Below are 17,167 nucleotides of genomic sequence, written 5' to 3' on the forward strand. Positions count from 1 at the left end.
GCTGACATGAAAAAAGGCACATACCTTTGACGTTGCGTGACCAGCTCTGTATTCCTCGTCCACACGTAAACATAAAAAAGGAGTTTTTAAAAAAAATCTCAGTTTTCGGTGATTCGAAACGCCGTTTACGTGTGGATGAAACAGCTGCGTTTTCAAAAATACCCGTGTAGGTGCAGACGCAGCGTAAAAGAGTTAGTTTATTTTCTTACTACCTGTAATTTATCGCAGATTACTTGTATTTGCTTAATTGTTTACTAAATGTTTGAGGTGTGAAATAAACCGCAATGGAGCAAAATATGGGTGTGTGTGGTTGGAGGATGTGTGCGTACGCGTGCACGTGGGGGGCGCGCGAACATTTTTCTTGTAAAACAAAGGGGGGCCCAGCAAAAAAAAGTTTGGGAACCACGGAGTTAAATGAAAGGATATTTCTTACCACAGTTCTGGTGCAGAATCTCAGTATCATATTTCCACAGAATGACGCCAGCGTAAAATAAGACGATGAGGTGTTCGCAAACGAAGAACTTTGCTCCCAACACTCACACGAATGCTTTACCTAAATAAACAGGACAAATACGAGTGTGACAGGTTCTCCGGATTTAATGTTTTTTTTGTTTTGTTTTTTTTTAATGCAAGTTTCTAATGTTACTGAGATACATAAAGCAATGCTATATTCAGATTTAGCATGCCCCATCTGGTGGTGGACAAGCTTCAAAATTCTTCAATTCTTGAAGAGACTGTTCCCTTACTTGCGTGCATCTGAGAATCTATCAGTTTGTTACCGACATGGGTGGGGATGATGTCATATTGTACTGCCCCGTGGGTGAAACAGCAAGTGTTTAAACAGAAGAACAGGTACAGCCAAAATTAAATTAATATATAGTTGTTGGTTTTGTTTTGTTTTTTTAACTTACTTTAAGACGCCTTGCAGTACAAGCCAAGAGAGAAGAGCAGGGACTTAAATAGTCAGAGTTAAACAGGCCCTAGAACTAATGGCTCTTCTTAGCGATGTTCCACCAATAGGAATTTTCCACTTGTGGGGTTTACACCAATAGCAAACTTCCACGAGCTGGTTAAGTTAACTCAGTAAGGTAACCCACGTGAAATGGATGGTTTTAGCAGCATCTGGCCTATCTAAGAGGGGCGTTTCATGGATCATGTGACTTTTATTCCACACTAAATGATCCCTATGAATGACACCTATTCTCGTCACAGACATTATGACATGATGATAAAATTGTATAGGATCTATAAAGAACATAAAAAAGATAACTGGAAAATGCAACACTGTTGCCAAAAGGGCACAGTCAATAATGCAGAAAATCATTAATCTGGTTATTTAGCGCAAATAGCATTAAAATCAACATTTTCATTTAAGTTAATGATTTTATCTCTCAGTTTGCTCTCGGTGTTGCTGTTTATTTAAATTGGATCCATTTGCAGTGGATTAAAACTTACTCCCCTACAGCCTAATAAAGGAGACATGGAAATCACTTTGGTTGTCAACAGATCAAAGTGAATCAATAATTTTATTCTTTAAAAAGGAATTCTTGGTGTGTGTTCTGTGATGGTATGCCTTGCTTATATAAACTGTAATCCCCAGCAGAGAATCTCTAATATGTTTGAAACATTACCAATGCTCATCAGGGAAACAACCAGTTCAGATGCTACTAAAAATCTTCAGATCCTTAGTCTCCCTGCAGAGGTCTGAGAGATTTTCCTGAAATGGTGATGCTGTTTTCTGGAGAATTGATTGGTCAGTATGCAGATTTCTTTCTGCTGATTAAGCTACAGGCTAGGCTCCACTGACAATTAGTTTTCCAGAAAATAGTGTCGCCATTCCTAGAAAATCTCTCAGAGCAGGTTAGGTTCGTAGAATAATTTACCATGGCGATTTATGCTGATTTACCCAAGCTGCAACTTTTACTGAAGCCTTCTTTCCCTGCATGTTCCACATATAAAAACAACTATAAAAGATTATTAGAAGCAAATGGATTATTCAGGGTTAACAATGACTCGACTCTTTTGTACTGTTAAAGAGGAAGGGATGAGGGAGCGGGTCACTTGAGGCAGGCCCTGCAGGCTCTTATCTAGAAAACAGAGTAAATATAGACACAGCTCATCTGATGTTTATTGAAGATCTAAAAGATACGCTTTTGAGGGAAAGAAAAAACACTTTGCAGAACTGCAAGGCCAAAATCCCTGAACAGGGTTACTTCTGTCATGTGAGATGCACTTGTGTCTTTATGGTCACGCATCCTGCTCAGACAAGTCTTATGCCAATTGAAAGTGATGGTAAGACTAGAAACAGTAAAACTAGTATTGCCATCAGACTTTTTCATGTTTTAGCACCAAAGTTATAATAATTGGGGAACTCAAACTACTTTTTACATGCTTGGTTTGCCAGATGTGCAGAAAACCTGCAAGAGATTACAAGTGACACACTGGAGAATGTACCTGACAATATCCTAATTTGACAAAAACTTTAACATGAACTTACATTTTTTGCTTTGAGCTGATTTTTCACTGCCTGTTTTCTAAATGCAAATAAGGATAGCTCATCCAATCAACATGATTTATAGAAAATTCAAATAAAAGCTATTTAGTGCTTAAACTCAGATGAACCAATATGGCAGAATGGAGACCCAGGAATGACACGAATTAGGATAGGATCCCCCACATTCTAGATGCTGGCATTGGTGAAAATGAAGATGGAGGATGGGTGTAGCTTACCAATGAAGCTCCGATTACCAATGTAGTGTAACTGAATTCAGATAATGTAAAGATAACCTGGATACGCTGAACTTGCTTTATTGAATAGGGCTCTGATTGTCTACTCCACCTTAATTGCTTCCATCAGAGTTCCCACCTGTGTCTCAGAAAACCATAACTAAACCCAAGCTGTGACAGCAGACGGTTCAGTGCTTAATCAGCAGAAGATTTACTCGGGTAACAATAAACAGTAGATGGCAGCAATATACCATTGATGCATCTAGTCAATCTACCCCAAAGAAGTAGAAGAAGATAGATTGTTCTGTTTGGTTGGTCTTTATATTTCAATCAACTTCACCATTACCTTCATCTTTTGCTAAACCAGGAAGAGCTGTAGCTGCTGACAGGTAACTCCAAAGGCAAAAAAGGCAAAACTATTAGCAAACTGTGCACCAAATTTAAACATAAACACACAACAGAATAATTTACCAATTTATTGGTGACTGTAAGTTAAAAGTGGTAACGATGTTATTTTAATACTATCAAAAATATATTAATTATTATTAACTATTAAACCGTTCTATTTGCTTTATTAACTGCTGCAGAGAAAAAGAAAGGCTTCCATGTCCCTTTTTATCTGGTTTACTTAAGTTAATTGTCTTGTTGGGGGAGGGGAGCATTTATCATTTCCTTTAACCAGAGGATTTTCTTTTTCAAATATTTTCTCAACAGCACTGTGACCTGACAGTTAAACGGGTTTAACAATTAACTCCAAGTGTGGAAGTTTACTGAAAGAAAAATGTTGAGAATTCTGAACAGAATTATAGTAAGTAACACGCTCTCAGTTAACTTAGCCTTTTGTTAATGTAATAGTGTAAATCATTTCCCTGGCTCTTTTTTTTATTGTATCATTATTAATGATCTTATTTTTATTTCGCTCACAGAATTTAATGTAGTAACTAAAACATTTTTGCATCTGTCAGGTGAATGTTGGAATGATGAATTCTTATGGCTTGGTGAAATCCTGTCGGCTGGTAAATTCTGCATCGGACACTCTGATGGGTGGCAGGTATCTGAACCATCAGAAAGGACTGCCCCGTCTGCCTGTGCCCCCTCTGCGGGAGACCTGTGAACGCTATCTGAGTTGTCTGGAGCCCCTTGTAACAGAGGATGAGCTGAAGCACATAAAACGGCTGATGAAGGAGTTCCTCAAAGAAGGAGGTGATGGAGAGAAACTGCAGAGAAGCCTGGAGAGGAAAGCGTGCACTACTGACAACTGGGTGAGTGCAAAACATGGATTAAATGTCCTTAACTGTCCATGTTAGTGGTCGGACAGGAGAGCTGATAGGTGCAGTTTAGGAGGGACTGTGGTGAGAAATCATGGGCAGCATAATGGTTTTTGTCCTGATGTGTCTCCATTCACAGCTTTTTCAGAAACATTGTCAGTGGCTTATTGTTGGGTTGTTTTATTATAAGTTGGAGCTGGTGATCCTGAATCCTCCCTTAGGAAACAATAGGTCTAGGCTGCCATAATTCATTGTGTATTTCTCCTTTCGTCGCCTTTTTCAATCACGTATTTATATACGGCAGCATGGTGGCACGGTGGTTAGCACTGTTGCCGCACAGCAAGAAGGTCCTGAGTTCAATTCCAACATCAGGCCGGGGTCTTTCTGTGTGGAGTTTGCATGTTCTCCCCGTGTTTGCGTGGGTTCCCTCCGGGTACTCCGGCTTCCTCCCACCGTCCAAAGACATGCAGCTTGTGGGGATAGGTTAATTGGATAATCCAACTTGTCACTAGGTGTGAATGTGCGAATGACTGAGTGTGAATGGTTGTCTGTCCCTGTGTGTTGGCCCTGCGACAGACTGGCGACCTGTCCAGGGTGTACCCCGCCTCTCGCCCTATGACAGTTGGGATAGGCTCCAGTGCCCCCCGCGACCCTGAACAGGATAAGCGGAAGCGAATGGATGGATTGATGGATGGCATTTATATACTTCTCTGCATTTAATTATTTGTTATTATTAATCTCTGGCTCTCTTCCACATCATGTCTTTTTCCTGTCTATCTCCAACCAGTTGCAGCAGATAGTCAGCCCTCCCTGAGCCTGGTTCTGCTGGAGTTTTCTTCCTGTTAAAAGGGAGTTTTTCCTTCCCATTGTTCCCAAGACGTTTGCTCATAGGGGGTCATATGATTGTTGGGGTGTTTGTTTTCTTTGTATTATAATTTTTTTTTTTTTTTTACAATATAAAACACCTTGAGCCATTTGTTGTTGGGATCTGGCACTGTATAAATAAAATTGAATTGAACTACTAAACATTAAAAGTAATCAAAGACTTTTCAGACAGACTGTTTATGTGTTTTCGCTTTGCAGCTTGCAGATTATGGGATACAGATTAATTATTTGGACTCGAGGGAATCTTTGCTGATTTCTAACGGTGGATTTGTTCTTCCCAAAATGGACTTCACTGATAAACAGGGACAAATAAGGTAAGCACATGTGCACACACATCAAACAAATGACATGGAAGGACTTAAGGTCTGTTTTAGTTAGCTGAGCATCTGACTTTATGGACATCAGAAAAGGAAAATATACTACCATGCATTTGTAATTTTGTACATTAGAAAATACAAAGATGTGCACTGGCCCACTGTCTTATCCAACTTGCTCAGCTTGGACCTGCACTTGGACCCTACTATTGCAGGATTTTTTTTTAAATGTAAACACAGACCCAGCAAGTGGTTTTGTTGTTTTTTTTTGTTTTTTTTTTTTTTTAAATCTTCCAAAAGATTAAACTAAGTAAACATGTGGCAATATCCCATCCAATAGGCTAACAGTGAGTTAACTAGCTTAGGGGAAATATTCTGTGTTTTTTAATGTATATGTGGAGATGAGAAAAGTCCTACAATGATGATCAGCTTGATGACATTCAGCTGGTTTTAGGGGTTATCATCGTAGAAGGTGGTTCTCTTCTAACTGTCCTTCAACCAGTACAACTAATACTCCAAAACTGCTTGCCATCACCTTTGTTCATTTGGGAAATCTTACTCAAATGAAGCAAACCTGCCAACGACTTTCCATATTCTATTTCAAGATGAACTACACCCTAAGAATTTACAACCTATCGGTACATTAACTCCAGCTTCAAAAATCCTAGCATGCTTCATCGTCAGAGCCTGTTCACACTCACAGAGTCCAACTATGTCACTTCCCCTCAGTTTTCCATCAAGTTCTTGTGTAATCCAGGATTTCTTCTGATCACTTCAGATCACTTCTCATTTATTCTGCATTTGTGCTGGTACATCAGTCACTCACCCCGACCACCGGATCTAGATTGTGGGTCGAACTTTAATTTTAGTGTCCCAGCTTTTTCTGAATTTGGTTTTGTGTATAACTTCAATAATTCATGCAGGATCAACTGCTCTGTGTGAAAATAGCTGAACATATTTTGTCCATGGGCAGTTACAGATAAATTGTACGGTATAAATTATAAGGATCTTTGGTTTTAGGAGTTTGACCCACATTAGGTATCTTGGCCACTTTGCTTTTAGTGAGTCATATTGCATTGAAAACTTTTATGTTGTATTGTTTTATAACTGTTTTTTCTGACCAGGTGTGCTGCCAAAGTGATAAAAGCTGTTCTGGACTTCAAGACAATGATTGAGGAGTGAGTACCATCAGATCACTTAAAACTTCTTGCAATCACAAACATGGCAAAGATGGTGTAGTGGACCATGGACACAATGTGAAACACTGAAAGATGCCTGGTTGGGGACCAGGGTTGTATTCCAGGAAGCATGTTTGACAAACTCTGGGTTTACTTTATAATAATGTAAAATAGTCAGTGAACTCTATGAACCAGAATATTTGAATAGAGGTTTTAAAGTTATTGCTTGTCTTGTGTTTTTTTTTTTTTTTTTTTAATTTAACCACGAATGTATGTTAGGACACACCCTCTTAATTTTGCAGTGAGACACTACCAGTACAATATATGCGAGGAGAGCCCCTCTGTATGATGCAATACTTCCGGGCACTGTCATCCTGCCGTGTCCCTGGACAGAAGACTGACTCATTGGTGTTCCATGCCAAGAACTCCAACCCCAGACACATTACAGTGGCACAAAACTCTCAGGTGAGGTGTCAAACATACACCTTTATTGAGGTGTTTGAGTTCAGGGCCCCATTATTTATCAAACTTGAATTCTACAAGTCCAGGTAAAAAAGCACCGGCTCAAGCACCAGCTTCTTCTAATAACTCTTGAAAAGTTATCACAGCACATACAGAAAAACAAATCAAACAAGGTTTCTCCCTACATTTACACTCATTTCATTGGCATCCTTGAAAAAGGATTTAAGGGACAAAGGACACTCTTTCGAGGATGCCATCTTCACATTTTGGACAGAGAAGACAGATGGTTTGAAAGAGGAGTGAAAGAAGCCATTTATGTCCACTGTGAAGGACCATCTTATGGCACCAACTGTCTGCCATCTATAATCCAGTGTTGAGATTCCTTCCCAGACTCCTTAACGCCCACTCACATCCCGGGCCATTTAAACTCAGGAAATCACATTATAGGGTGGGGCTAGGTTTCACAATGAGCTCAACTAAAACCATGCCTGATTGTGACCTACACCCGTTTTTACACCTGGGCTCGTGTGATTAAGTAGAGGATCATTAGGGGGTCCTTTTGTCCCTCTTGGGGTGGACCCTTGAACTGAAGAAGCTTCTCGGATGAGAGGTGAAACATCTTCAAGAAATTTAGAGAAGTCCAGACGCTCTTCTTTCTAAGAATCTTAGACCTCTAAGGCTTAATTTAAGGTGCTACTAAAATTGTCATACATTTCACAGGAATACTCATGTTTAATTTATTTGGAATAAGTTTTGATCTTCCAGTTCCTTTAACAATGGGCAGTAATGCCTGAATTACAAGTGGTCTCTTTCTCAGTGTTGAACTGTCAGTCCAGCATTGTTGTCTCTCTTTTCAGTTCTTTACAGTGGAGGTCTACCACAGTGATGGCACTCCGATCACTGCTGATCAGCTTTGTGTTCAGCTGGAGCGGATCTGTAATTCATCACTAGAGACCAACACAGAACATGTTGGTATTCTCACGACCCTGCACCGGGACACCTGGTACAAATACTATAACAAACTGGTCCAGGGTGAGCACAATTATACTTCCATAGACATGTAAAGAGGCTTACAGAAATTGTGTGTAATAAGTAAAAACAAGGATTTTAAGGGCAAAGATTCATTGTTAAGGGACACAGTAGATTATAATTAGTCATATGCAAAGTGTTAAGGTCACCTGTGTAACCCCACCTACCATTGGGACACAAATGTTAATACAAGAGCAATAAATTTAGGTCAGAATAATAAGTAATATCATAATCTAACCACCACCTATTTCCAGTTTGAATTCACTTTAGATGTATTCATTTATTTATTTAAAAATGTGTAAATGTAGACACTTTAAGCAATTTCAAGCTCAACCTGTGAAATGCTGTCATTTGTTATTTTACTGTAGAGCATGTGCAAGAGGGTGTAAGTATTGCAGTGTATTAAATGGAGGAGATGCAAGGGGATGGCCAGGGGCAGGAATGATTTTCTGAGTCGTTCAGTGGTGCTTTTTAGTAATCTTGGTCTCTCACTGAACATGCCAACTATTCTGTGGCAATAAACGGAACAAAAACTCTATCGATCCAAATGTTTTAAAAAGAGATATTAAAAAAAGGAGGAACACTCTTAAGTACTAAGGTCAAAGAAATGAGTAAGAAAAAAGCTAAAGTAAAAAGAAAAAGCAAGAGCAACTGAAACAGGCTGCATGCTGTTTGATGCATGTGCACATGCATTAATACTCCCATGGATGAATCGGAAAACAACTTGGAGTTAGATGTTTGGCATGCAGAATGGATCGAACGGCTAACCTTCAGATTAGAATATTACATTTTAGGTTTTCTAGAATATTAAACAATTGTGTTAAATTTAAACAATTGTGTTAAATTTATCTTAACAGCATATTTGCTTTGTGTGTCTTTGTGCTTAATTTGTTCAGATCCCTCCAACAAAAAATCAGTTTCAGCCATTGAAAGGAGCATCTGTGTGCTGTGTTTGGACAAAGCCATGCCTCGGACATATGAGAAGTATAGCAGGTTTGAACCAGTGCAGGTTTTGCATGGAGGCGGCACCCAGTGGAACAGTGCTAACCGCTGGTTTGACAAATCGCTGCAGGTGAGAGAAGGAAAACCGAACCACTGATGTATCATTCAGGCAAGCTCTATTTTACCTTGCATAGAGATCAGATTCAAGTTGTGCGAAAAGTTAATGATAGAGTAGTTCTACTAATGCAAAAGAAAAGTGAAAACGGTCTGTCTCAGTGTGAGAATAGTAAAAAGGGTTAGTATGTTTAAATGCCAATGACCTTCTAGGTGCCTTTACCTTAGTAGTAGTTGTTGTTGTTGTTGTTGTTGTTGTTGTTGTTGTTGTTGTAGTAGTGTTATTTTTACATTTTAAACCAGCACTTTAAAAGCCTATATTGATGGCCCAATTTACTAAAAAACTTCCCTATCATAGAAGCTCAGTAACAGAACCGCACATGAAGAAACTTAATTTGTGTGTCTTTCTTTCAGTTTATTGTTGGTGAAGATGGGACATGTGGGTTTACCATGTTGCATGCCATTATTGATGGCACACCATGTATGGCTCTATCAGATTATATCACATCTTCCATGTAAGTTTACATCCTCTAAAAAAACCACACTTCAGGAGCATGTCACGTTTTCTTTATAAATTTTAATTTCCGTTGTTTTTGCAAATGTAATTATGTCATCTTAAACATCATTAAGCAATTTTCTAGCACACCTAACAGTGACTGTCACTTCGTCTGTCACTAGATTTGATGTTCTGTTCTACTGTTTTTTTTTTTTGTTTGTTTTTGTTTTTGTTTTTTTAAATGTGTGGAGACAGGAAGAAACCACAGATGATGGAGTCTCCTGTGGCACTTTTGCCAATGCCTCAGAAACTACACTTTAACATCACACCTGACATTAAAACAGCCATTGAGGAGGCTAAACAGAGTGTTGACAAGTAAGCGCACATGCCTGTTTAAGCTCGGTCCTATTTCATGCAAGTCTGTCTCAGAAACACTAGGTTTGTAGTTTTGCACTACAGTTAAAGGGTTGGACAACTAAAACATTTTAATTTAAAACTCTGTAGTAATGTTTAAGTTTAGCTTTAACTGGGTGTGAACTCTCCTTTGTCAGTAACCATACAAGCTAGCATAAGAACAGCAGATATCATAGCAGAGGGAAGCAGCATGAAGGTGAGGTGTTGAGGGCATGTACCTAGGAGTCCATTTACTGTGGGAGAGTGGAAATCAGAAACTGTGAACTGATTCTCTTGAACGTGGCGTTAAGAAATGCCAGAGTTTGAAATTATTCTACAGTACTACATAACTCTTCCTGTTGTCCATACTGACAGTCACAGTTCATATGTATTTGGACAATGATTAAAGTTCAGACTTTCAGCTTCAATTCAAGGGATTTAACAACTATTTCATTGCAGTTTAGCAAGTACATCTATTGCTGTACATAGTCCATATTCAGAGACGTCAAGCTGTAATTGGACGTCTCTTTGTTTGTTTTTTCTTCCCCTCTATATACAGTATACTTGGATGAAAATCATTTGACTGGCTGAAGTCCCGAATCCATGCACATCACCAACGGCTGCATTTGTTTGTTTGTTTTTCCCTTTGGTGTACTGAATATCTTTCTGCATTCAATTTTCTTTTCAGGAACTAAAAAGTATGTCTTTGTGGACTGTGATCAAATGACTGACTTGAGTATTGGAATATATTCAGCCAAATTCTTCAAAAACTGACTCAACACCACTTCGGTGCAAATAGAAAATAATCACAAGCATATTGCAAAAGGAGAGTTTCTCAGGGCAGAGTTTTGCATGGTACACTTAACAAATCATCCTGTTATTTCTGTCAGGAGTCACATCAATAAATAGTAATGCTGGTCAATCAAAAATGTAACTGGTCACTTAAAGCAATTTATTCAACTCCTACAACACAGTGGAGTTGTAGATGGAAGAATGGGGTGTACATCACCTACAATCAACAGTTGGGGGTTCCCAAACAGTTATCCCTTCCAAAACCAACATAAAGCTTCTGAAATGGCCCTCCCAATACCCCAACCCATTAACAGATTAAATCTTTTGTGTATTATGATTAAAAGCTGGGTCCGAGCCAAGAAACTAACCAGTTTTAAAGTAATTCTGCCAAGTAGTGGTCAAATATCCAGGCAGAATTATGCCAGAAACTTGTTGATGGCTACCAAGATATCTGTGGAGGTGTAACCTGCTAAGGGACATTCTGTGTGGATTAGAGGTATGCTTGTTTTTGTGTTTTCACAAGAATTGCATTATCAAGATGTCACAGTGGCAAAAGTGACCAGATGGTTTCACTGTGGGGATGGTGGTCAGATTGATAGTAGGGTTGTCAAACATAAGGGTTGAGGGCCTCCAATCCGGTCCAGTGGATGGCTTTTTAAGTTTTTGGACTTTTAAGAACATTTTCATAGGTTTAAAAACAAAGCCATTGATATTACATCAAACTAATTAAGTAATAAATAAACAATAAAATGGCAAAAGGATCATATTTCTTCTTCGCCTTTGCCTTCACCGCATTAAGAACAAAGTGTGCTGTATGTGGCATGTGATGTAAAATGAGTTTGACATTCCTGTTTCTGGTTCACAAAGCCTTGTTTTTGCCGGTAACTAGTAAAAGAATCCAAAATTCTAGTAACAAGCAGTAAGAACACAAGGAAGAGCGACAGACGTAGTGAGAAGTAAGAGGAGAACTTAAATATAAACAAGTGTCATGAGAGCCAGCTGAACACACTGGGACAGTCAAACAAGAGAAGCAAAACAGGAAGTGGGTTACAATAACTGGAACGAGGAAACTCAGACAAAAATACATTTGGCACAGGAAAAGGAGAACTGAGAGAAATGCCATGAAAACTAATAAACTCTAATGTAAAAAGTACAAAATAAGCAATTAATAAATTAATTTTGAGTAATAAGCAGAATATTTTAAAGTGCAAAAACTGAATAACCTGGGTGTAAGGCACAGGACCATGATAGCAACAACCTGCCTGAATCATTAGGTAGGCTCATTTTAAAGCATGCCTATAGTGGGGAGCATTATTTGCAAAAGTCTCATTAAATCAGACTTTAGAAATGTATCAGGAAAACAGATTAAATGAGCTCCAGAGTTATTTTCTCAGAACTTAAATTAATCAGTTTGTTTCCGCAGACAGTGGATTATATACAGAAAACATGGAAGTTTAGAATACAGCTCCAAAGAAAGAGGGAACAGCCACATGGATCTGAAATGAAGAACACTAGCATAACTGTGTGACTGTTACACATATCTTCTATCTCCACCATCACAGGCATGCCCAAGACCTGGACCTCAGGGTTTTGGTATTCAATCACTTTGGGAAACAAATTCCAAAAGCACATCAAATAAGCCCAGATGCTTTTATACAGATGGCAATACAGCTGGCCTACTATAGGTGAGATACTAAAGGACTAAAAGCATGGTGTTTTTTTCTTTTCTTTTTAAAGACAAAGTCTTGTTTCCATTAACAATGGTGATTTATGCAGTTTTAACATAGCTCTAAGGTGATGATTTCAACATTTCATATGCTGAGTTGACCACTTTTTTTTTTTTTTTTTTTCCCTTATCTTGGCAGGATCCACCAGCAGTGCTGTGCATCATATGAAGCAGCCTCCATGCGTTTGTTCAGGAAAGGACGGTTAGGTGTAATCCTTTCAACCTCCAGTGCCTCAGCTGCCTTTGTCAAGTCTTTTGATGATCCCAAAAAGCAGGTCAAATAGGAAGAATTCGACTCAATGTCAATATGCAACCGTGCAATATGTGTCAATTTTGCTAATTCTGCTAATGTGTCAATGATTCTGAATCTGAGCCCATCTCTAAAAGACTAATTTTCTTAGGTGGCCCATCTTCACAAGTCTGTCAAGGTGGGGACTGATCATTCAGCATTCTTCCAACTGTGGGCCACACCCTCTCTCTGTCACTCTTGGAGAGGCCTTTCAATTCCTTGAAACGAGCATCCAAAGCTGTTGCAATCTTGATTCATTCATCGTTGATATTGTTTTCTTAAGGGGAGGTTAGGTCTGCTTGGAATGCCGTTTTAAACCTAGCGACTCATCATCATCAGAGATTTCCATAACATGATGCAAGTGGAAGAGGGCAGGCAGTACCACTGAGAAGGAAACGTAGGATTCCCCACCGGGAATCTCAGTTACATACCTGTAGTGAAAACACACAGAAGGAAAGATGGAAGACGAACAAAATGGTTCTTCTTCCATCTTTCAAATCAAGAAATTGATTTTGTTTAATCAATTTTATTTCAGCCTAAATGTTATATAGATTGCTGACTTCCAGGGCTCCAGAAGAGACTCCACCTTCTGCCGTTTGTCCCATTCTTTTGGCATCAGCCTGACAAGTTTGTGGCTCTGTTGGTCTAAGGTCGCTTTAATTGCTGCTTGGTTGCGGTTTAGACGCTTGACCATTTCTAGTGTTGAATTCCAGCGTGTTGGCACGTCCTGGATCAATGGCTCCTTCCCCTGCCCCAGGGTTGTTTGCTGTGTTTCCAGCTCTGAGGCGTCGCTGGACTATGTTTGAAGCGGCCAACATTTTTTTTTTTTTTTTTCCTAGCACTTGACACACCAAGACCCACAGTGATGCATCTCTGTAAGATGTGAGCCACACAAGGCATGTGCTCAAATGGCAAATGTTTAGCTGCAGGTGTCATGTTACGTGCACACTCAGTTTCTACAGTTGTGATTTTTTTTTTTTCTTTTTTTTTTTTTTTTTTCCCTTTTCAGTTTCACAGAGCCCATGCATTTTTGACATTGTGCTTCTTCTTGGAGCCTTGTTCAATTAATCTTGCAAAACCTTTGTAAAGCCTGTGTCCTCGACAATATTAATAGGTCTGCAGTTTGTTGCAATCCACTTGGGAATTGTGTTAGTCAGTTTGTCCAAGGTATACTTACTGAGGCCCTGACGTTCTTTGAGAGTGGTTTGTCGCAAGCCGGGTGAAGCGTTAACCAAAGTGCTAGCAGCATCTCCGACTAACGTATGCTTCGAGTTAATGTGATATTTTAAACCCCAAACTGTTTTCTACTTAAATCCTGTGGTTTTGTGTTGTGTCACTGCTTTGGGTGTCTAACACAACGTATTTGGTTAAAAGTATGGCTTATAACCTTGTCTTGTTTTTTCCAGAATTCAGAGAAACGTAATTTATTGGAAAATGCTATAAAAGTGCATATGTGGAACACCAACATGGTGAGTATCATTTCCATAACCGTTCAGTACATTAGTGTGACTACAATTTATAAACTGTAAATATGTTTGTGTTTTTGTTCCCTTTGTTTTTCTAAGTCAAATCTGACAGAGTCAAGTTTTTGAGAAACAGTTGAATCACTTAAAATACAACTGTAATGGAATAAAATGTCAAACACAGCTGGTCCATAGATAGTATTTGAAGTGAGGAGAGGATGACCTAAAGCACAAGGTTTGGGTTGTTCCTGGAAGTAGACAGACATTGTTCATGTTGTCTGTGTGTATTGGGTATAACGGTTTTGCTGTGCAGTCAAATCTATTTAAAGTAATTAATCTTAGGAAGAATAACATTTAGTTTTGCTAAACCTCATCCTTTAACAGAAAATTGTGCCCTGTGAAGAATAATACTACAGCAATACTACATCTGGTGATTATTGTTACAAATAAATTGACTCGTCTCCATCATGACAGGAAATTCGTGGCCGGACAACATTTGGACACTTCTTGGGCCTGAAAGTTCAAGCTATTGAGAACAATATCCCCATGCCAGACATCTACACAGATACCTCCCTTAATAAAGCCTTTAACTTTCTACTTTCTACAAGTCAGGTGAGGGCTGGGCCTGAAAATGTTTCATACTATAAGCCTACTGCAGTTCAAATAGAGATGATTAATTTTATTATTATTATTTTTTATCCAATACCTTTTTATATGCTCTAAAATTGATTATGACAAACGATCACCAGTAACTAATGATTACATTCTCACTTCTGTTATTCACAAGGTGGCGTTCAAGGCTGCCTGTCTGGGTTCTGCTGTTCCAGAAAAACTAAACTCATATGATTTTTGCTACAGTGTTACAAGTGACAATTTCACCTTTGTAGTGTCAGCCTGGAAAAGCTGCAAAGAAAATAATGTGGTACGACTGATACAAACCCTAGAAGATACACTGGTAGACATGAAGATGCTGCTGGAGGAAACTAAGCTAGAGCCAGATGGCTCTACCTAGATCTAGGTAAAGAAGCTATTTGATAGCAAAATTCAAAGCAATTGGTTGATTAATACGAGTCATTCAACTTTATTTTTCAACTGTATTTTATTTTTGTTTGTTTTAAAATAAAACATGTCATAAAAAGCTCTTATGTTATAGATCGTTAACTCATGATTCTTGTACATTTCAAATAAATTGCTTAATGACTGGACTATTTTAATTGACTGTTAATTTTTGACTATGATTTGAAACTAGTTCAGATTAAACATGCTAAGGAAATGCACCTTATTAAACAGTCAAATTAAAGAATATTATTATTTTGCTTATCTGGATTATACACTGTTAGATCTAGATCTGGACCAGGGTATCGCTGAACTCCATGACAGTCTGAGGTGCAACCTGATGGCGTCGGATGGACACAAGTCTCCTCTGGGCCCAGAGGAGTTCTATTAGATTTAGGTTCAGGCAAGCATGGGAGCCAGTCAGTGCTATCATTTCCTTCACCCTCCAGGAACTGCCTGCATATTCTCGCAACGAGACTGGTTATTGTAGTGCACCAGTGTAGGGTCTAACAGGGACTCCGAGGATTTCTTCCTGATACCTATTGAGAGTCAGGGTGCCATTGCCTAGCGTGTAGATGTCTGTGCATCAATGTTACAGGCAGCAAAACTTTCTTGATCACTTCTCCAGACCCTGTCACATCTGTCACATGTACAGAGATTGAACCTATTCTCATTTGTGAAAAGCACAGGGTGTTAGGGGTGGAGCTGCCAATTCTCATATGTCATTTTCTCATGGCAGATTCCAATCTGGCTCCATAGTGTTGAGAAGTGACACGAGGCTCAAGCCACCCTTTGAAGTCTATTTGTGATTGTTTGGTTCGAGACATTCACACCAGTTGCCTGATGGTGGTCATTTTGAAAGACACAAAGATACTGGTCTTGCAGTTGAGTTGAGGACCTTTTATAGCCCTGTCCAGCTCTCTCGAAGTCTCAAGAGTGCTGGACATAAAAACTTCAAACCTTCTGGCAATGGCATGTATTAATATGATTTTACAATCATAGAGCATTATGTCCTTCCACATCAGTGGTTTGTGCTATGGCTCGATAAATAAATTCCTAATTCTGAAACAGTTTTCGTGTGTCCAAATGGAATTAGTTCCTCACTACCATTCATACACATTCATACTCTGAACGCATCTGAGAGCAATTTGGGGTTAGGATCTTGCCCAAGGATACTTGGCATGCAGACTAGAGGAGCCAGGGATCGAACCGAACCACTAAGAATTTTTCAACATCAGGGCCCTATTTCAGGAAGCCGGTTTAGAAAACTCAGAGTGAAAAACGATACTCAGAGTTGAGTAACCCCGAACTGTCCAACTCGGAATATTCGGTTTCAGAAAGGCTGATAACAATTAGTTCAGTCAACGCGGAGTTGCTTTAACCCCAAGTTAAGCGCGCGCACGAGGATACATAAAGCCCTGATTAGTGGAGCACAGATTAAGCGAGTCACCATGGAGACGGAGGGAAAGAAGGCGCGGTCAATGTATTTTACAGCGTTTGAGGCCGAAATTCTGATGGCAGCATATGCCGATAACATGCAAATTTTGCGGAAAAAAAGTAACACAGCCTCAGCTGCAAAAGAAAGGGAGCATGCATGGCAAAACATAGCCGACAGAGTCAATGCGTGAGTGTTAATTTAAACATTGATCTAGGGATTTCCACCCATTTAACACGTTATTTTATTATATTTTATTTTATTTTTTATTTCATACATTTTATTTTGTGATGTGATGTGAGCGCAGGTGCAACCCAACAGGCCCCAAACGTTCCTGGCAGCAAGTACAAATGAAATATAAAAATATAGTCCAAACAGGTAAGGTGTAATTGTATTATGAGCCATAGTGCTTGGTCTGTTTGTCCGATGTAAATCAATTGCAGTTAGAGGCTACATTAATTTCCCCTCTGTAAGCACTTATTGAAATTATCTGAGCACATTACAAGTACATATTTGCTTACTCTGTATGCTCGAATGTGACCCGTTATAGCCAACAGAAAAAAAAAGCGGAGGCCCGAAAAACAGGTGGGGGTCCGCC

General features: G+C 39.1%; 1 protein-coding gene across 1 annotated transcript; it reads left to right on the forward strand.

The window, feature by feature from the left end:
- The first annotated feature begins 2,893 nt into the window (after nucleotides 1–2,893).
- LOC147326394 (carnitine O-acetyltransferase-like) lies at nucleotides 2,894–15,276 on the forward strand. The gene is made up of 15 exons (XM_086302606.1): nucleotides 2,894–3,116; nucleotides 3,442–3,535; nucleotides 3,693–3,989; nucleotides 5,079–5,194; nucleotides 6,319–6,372; nucleotides 6,675–6,837; nucleotides 7,692–7,866; nucleotides 8,760–8,935; nucleotides 9,334–9,434; nucleotides 9,671–9,790; nucleotides 12,163–12,285; nucleotides 12,466–12,601; nucleotides 14,022–14,084; nucleotides 14,553–14,690; nucleotides 14,866–15,276. The coding sequence occupies exons 2-15, from the start codon at nucleotides 3,509–3,511 to the stop codon at nucleotides 15,088–15,090; spliced, it is 1,914 nt and encodes a 637-aa protein (XP_086158732.1). The 5' UTR covers nucleotides 2,894–3,116; nucleotides 3,442–3,508; the 3' UTR covers nucleotides 15,091–15,276.
- The last annotated feature ends 1,891 nt before the right edge of the window (nucleotides 15,277–17,167 follow it).

This window comes from Aulonocara sp. 'chitande type north' Nkhata Bay, linkage group LG7, assembly GCF_057382095.1.
Source record: "Aulonocara sp. 'chitande type north' Nkhata Bay isolate Kocher_YH1m ecotype deep benthic linkage group LG7, A_spYH_male_GT1.1, whole genome shotgun sequence".
In the NCBI taxonomy this organism is placed as follows: domain Eukaryota; kingdom Metazoa; phylum Chordata; class Actinopteri; order Cichliformes; family Cichlidae; genus Aulonocara; species Aulonocara sp. 'chitande type north' Nkhata Bay.

Bases quoted from the DNA above. Each gene is read 5' to 3' on its own strand.
- LOC147326394 (XM_086302606.1), top strand. From the start codon at position 3,509: ATGTTGAGAATTCTGAACAGAATTATA. The intron at 12,286-12,465 runs GTGAGATACTAA...TTATCTTGGCAG, and splicing joins ATACAGCTGGCCTACTATAG to GATCCACCAGCAGTGCTGTG. The intron at 14,085-14,552 runs GTGAGTATCATT...CCATCATGACAG, and splicing joins ATATGTGGAACACCAACATG to GAAATTCGTGGCCGGACAAC.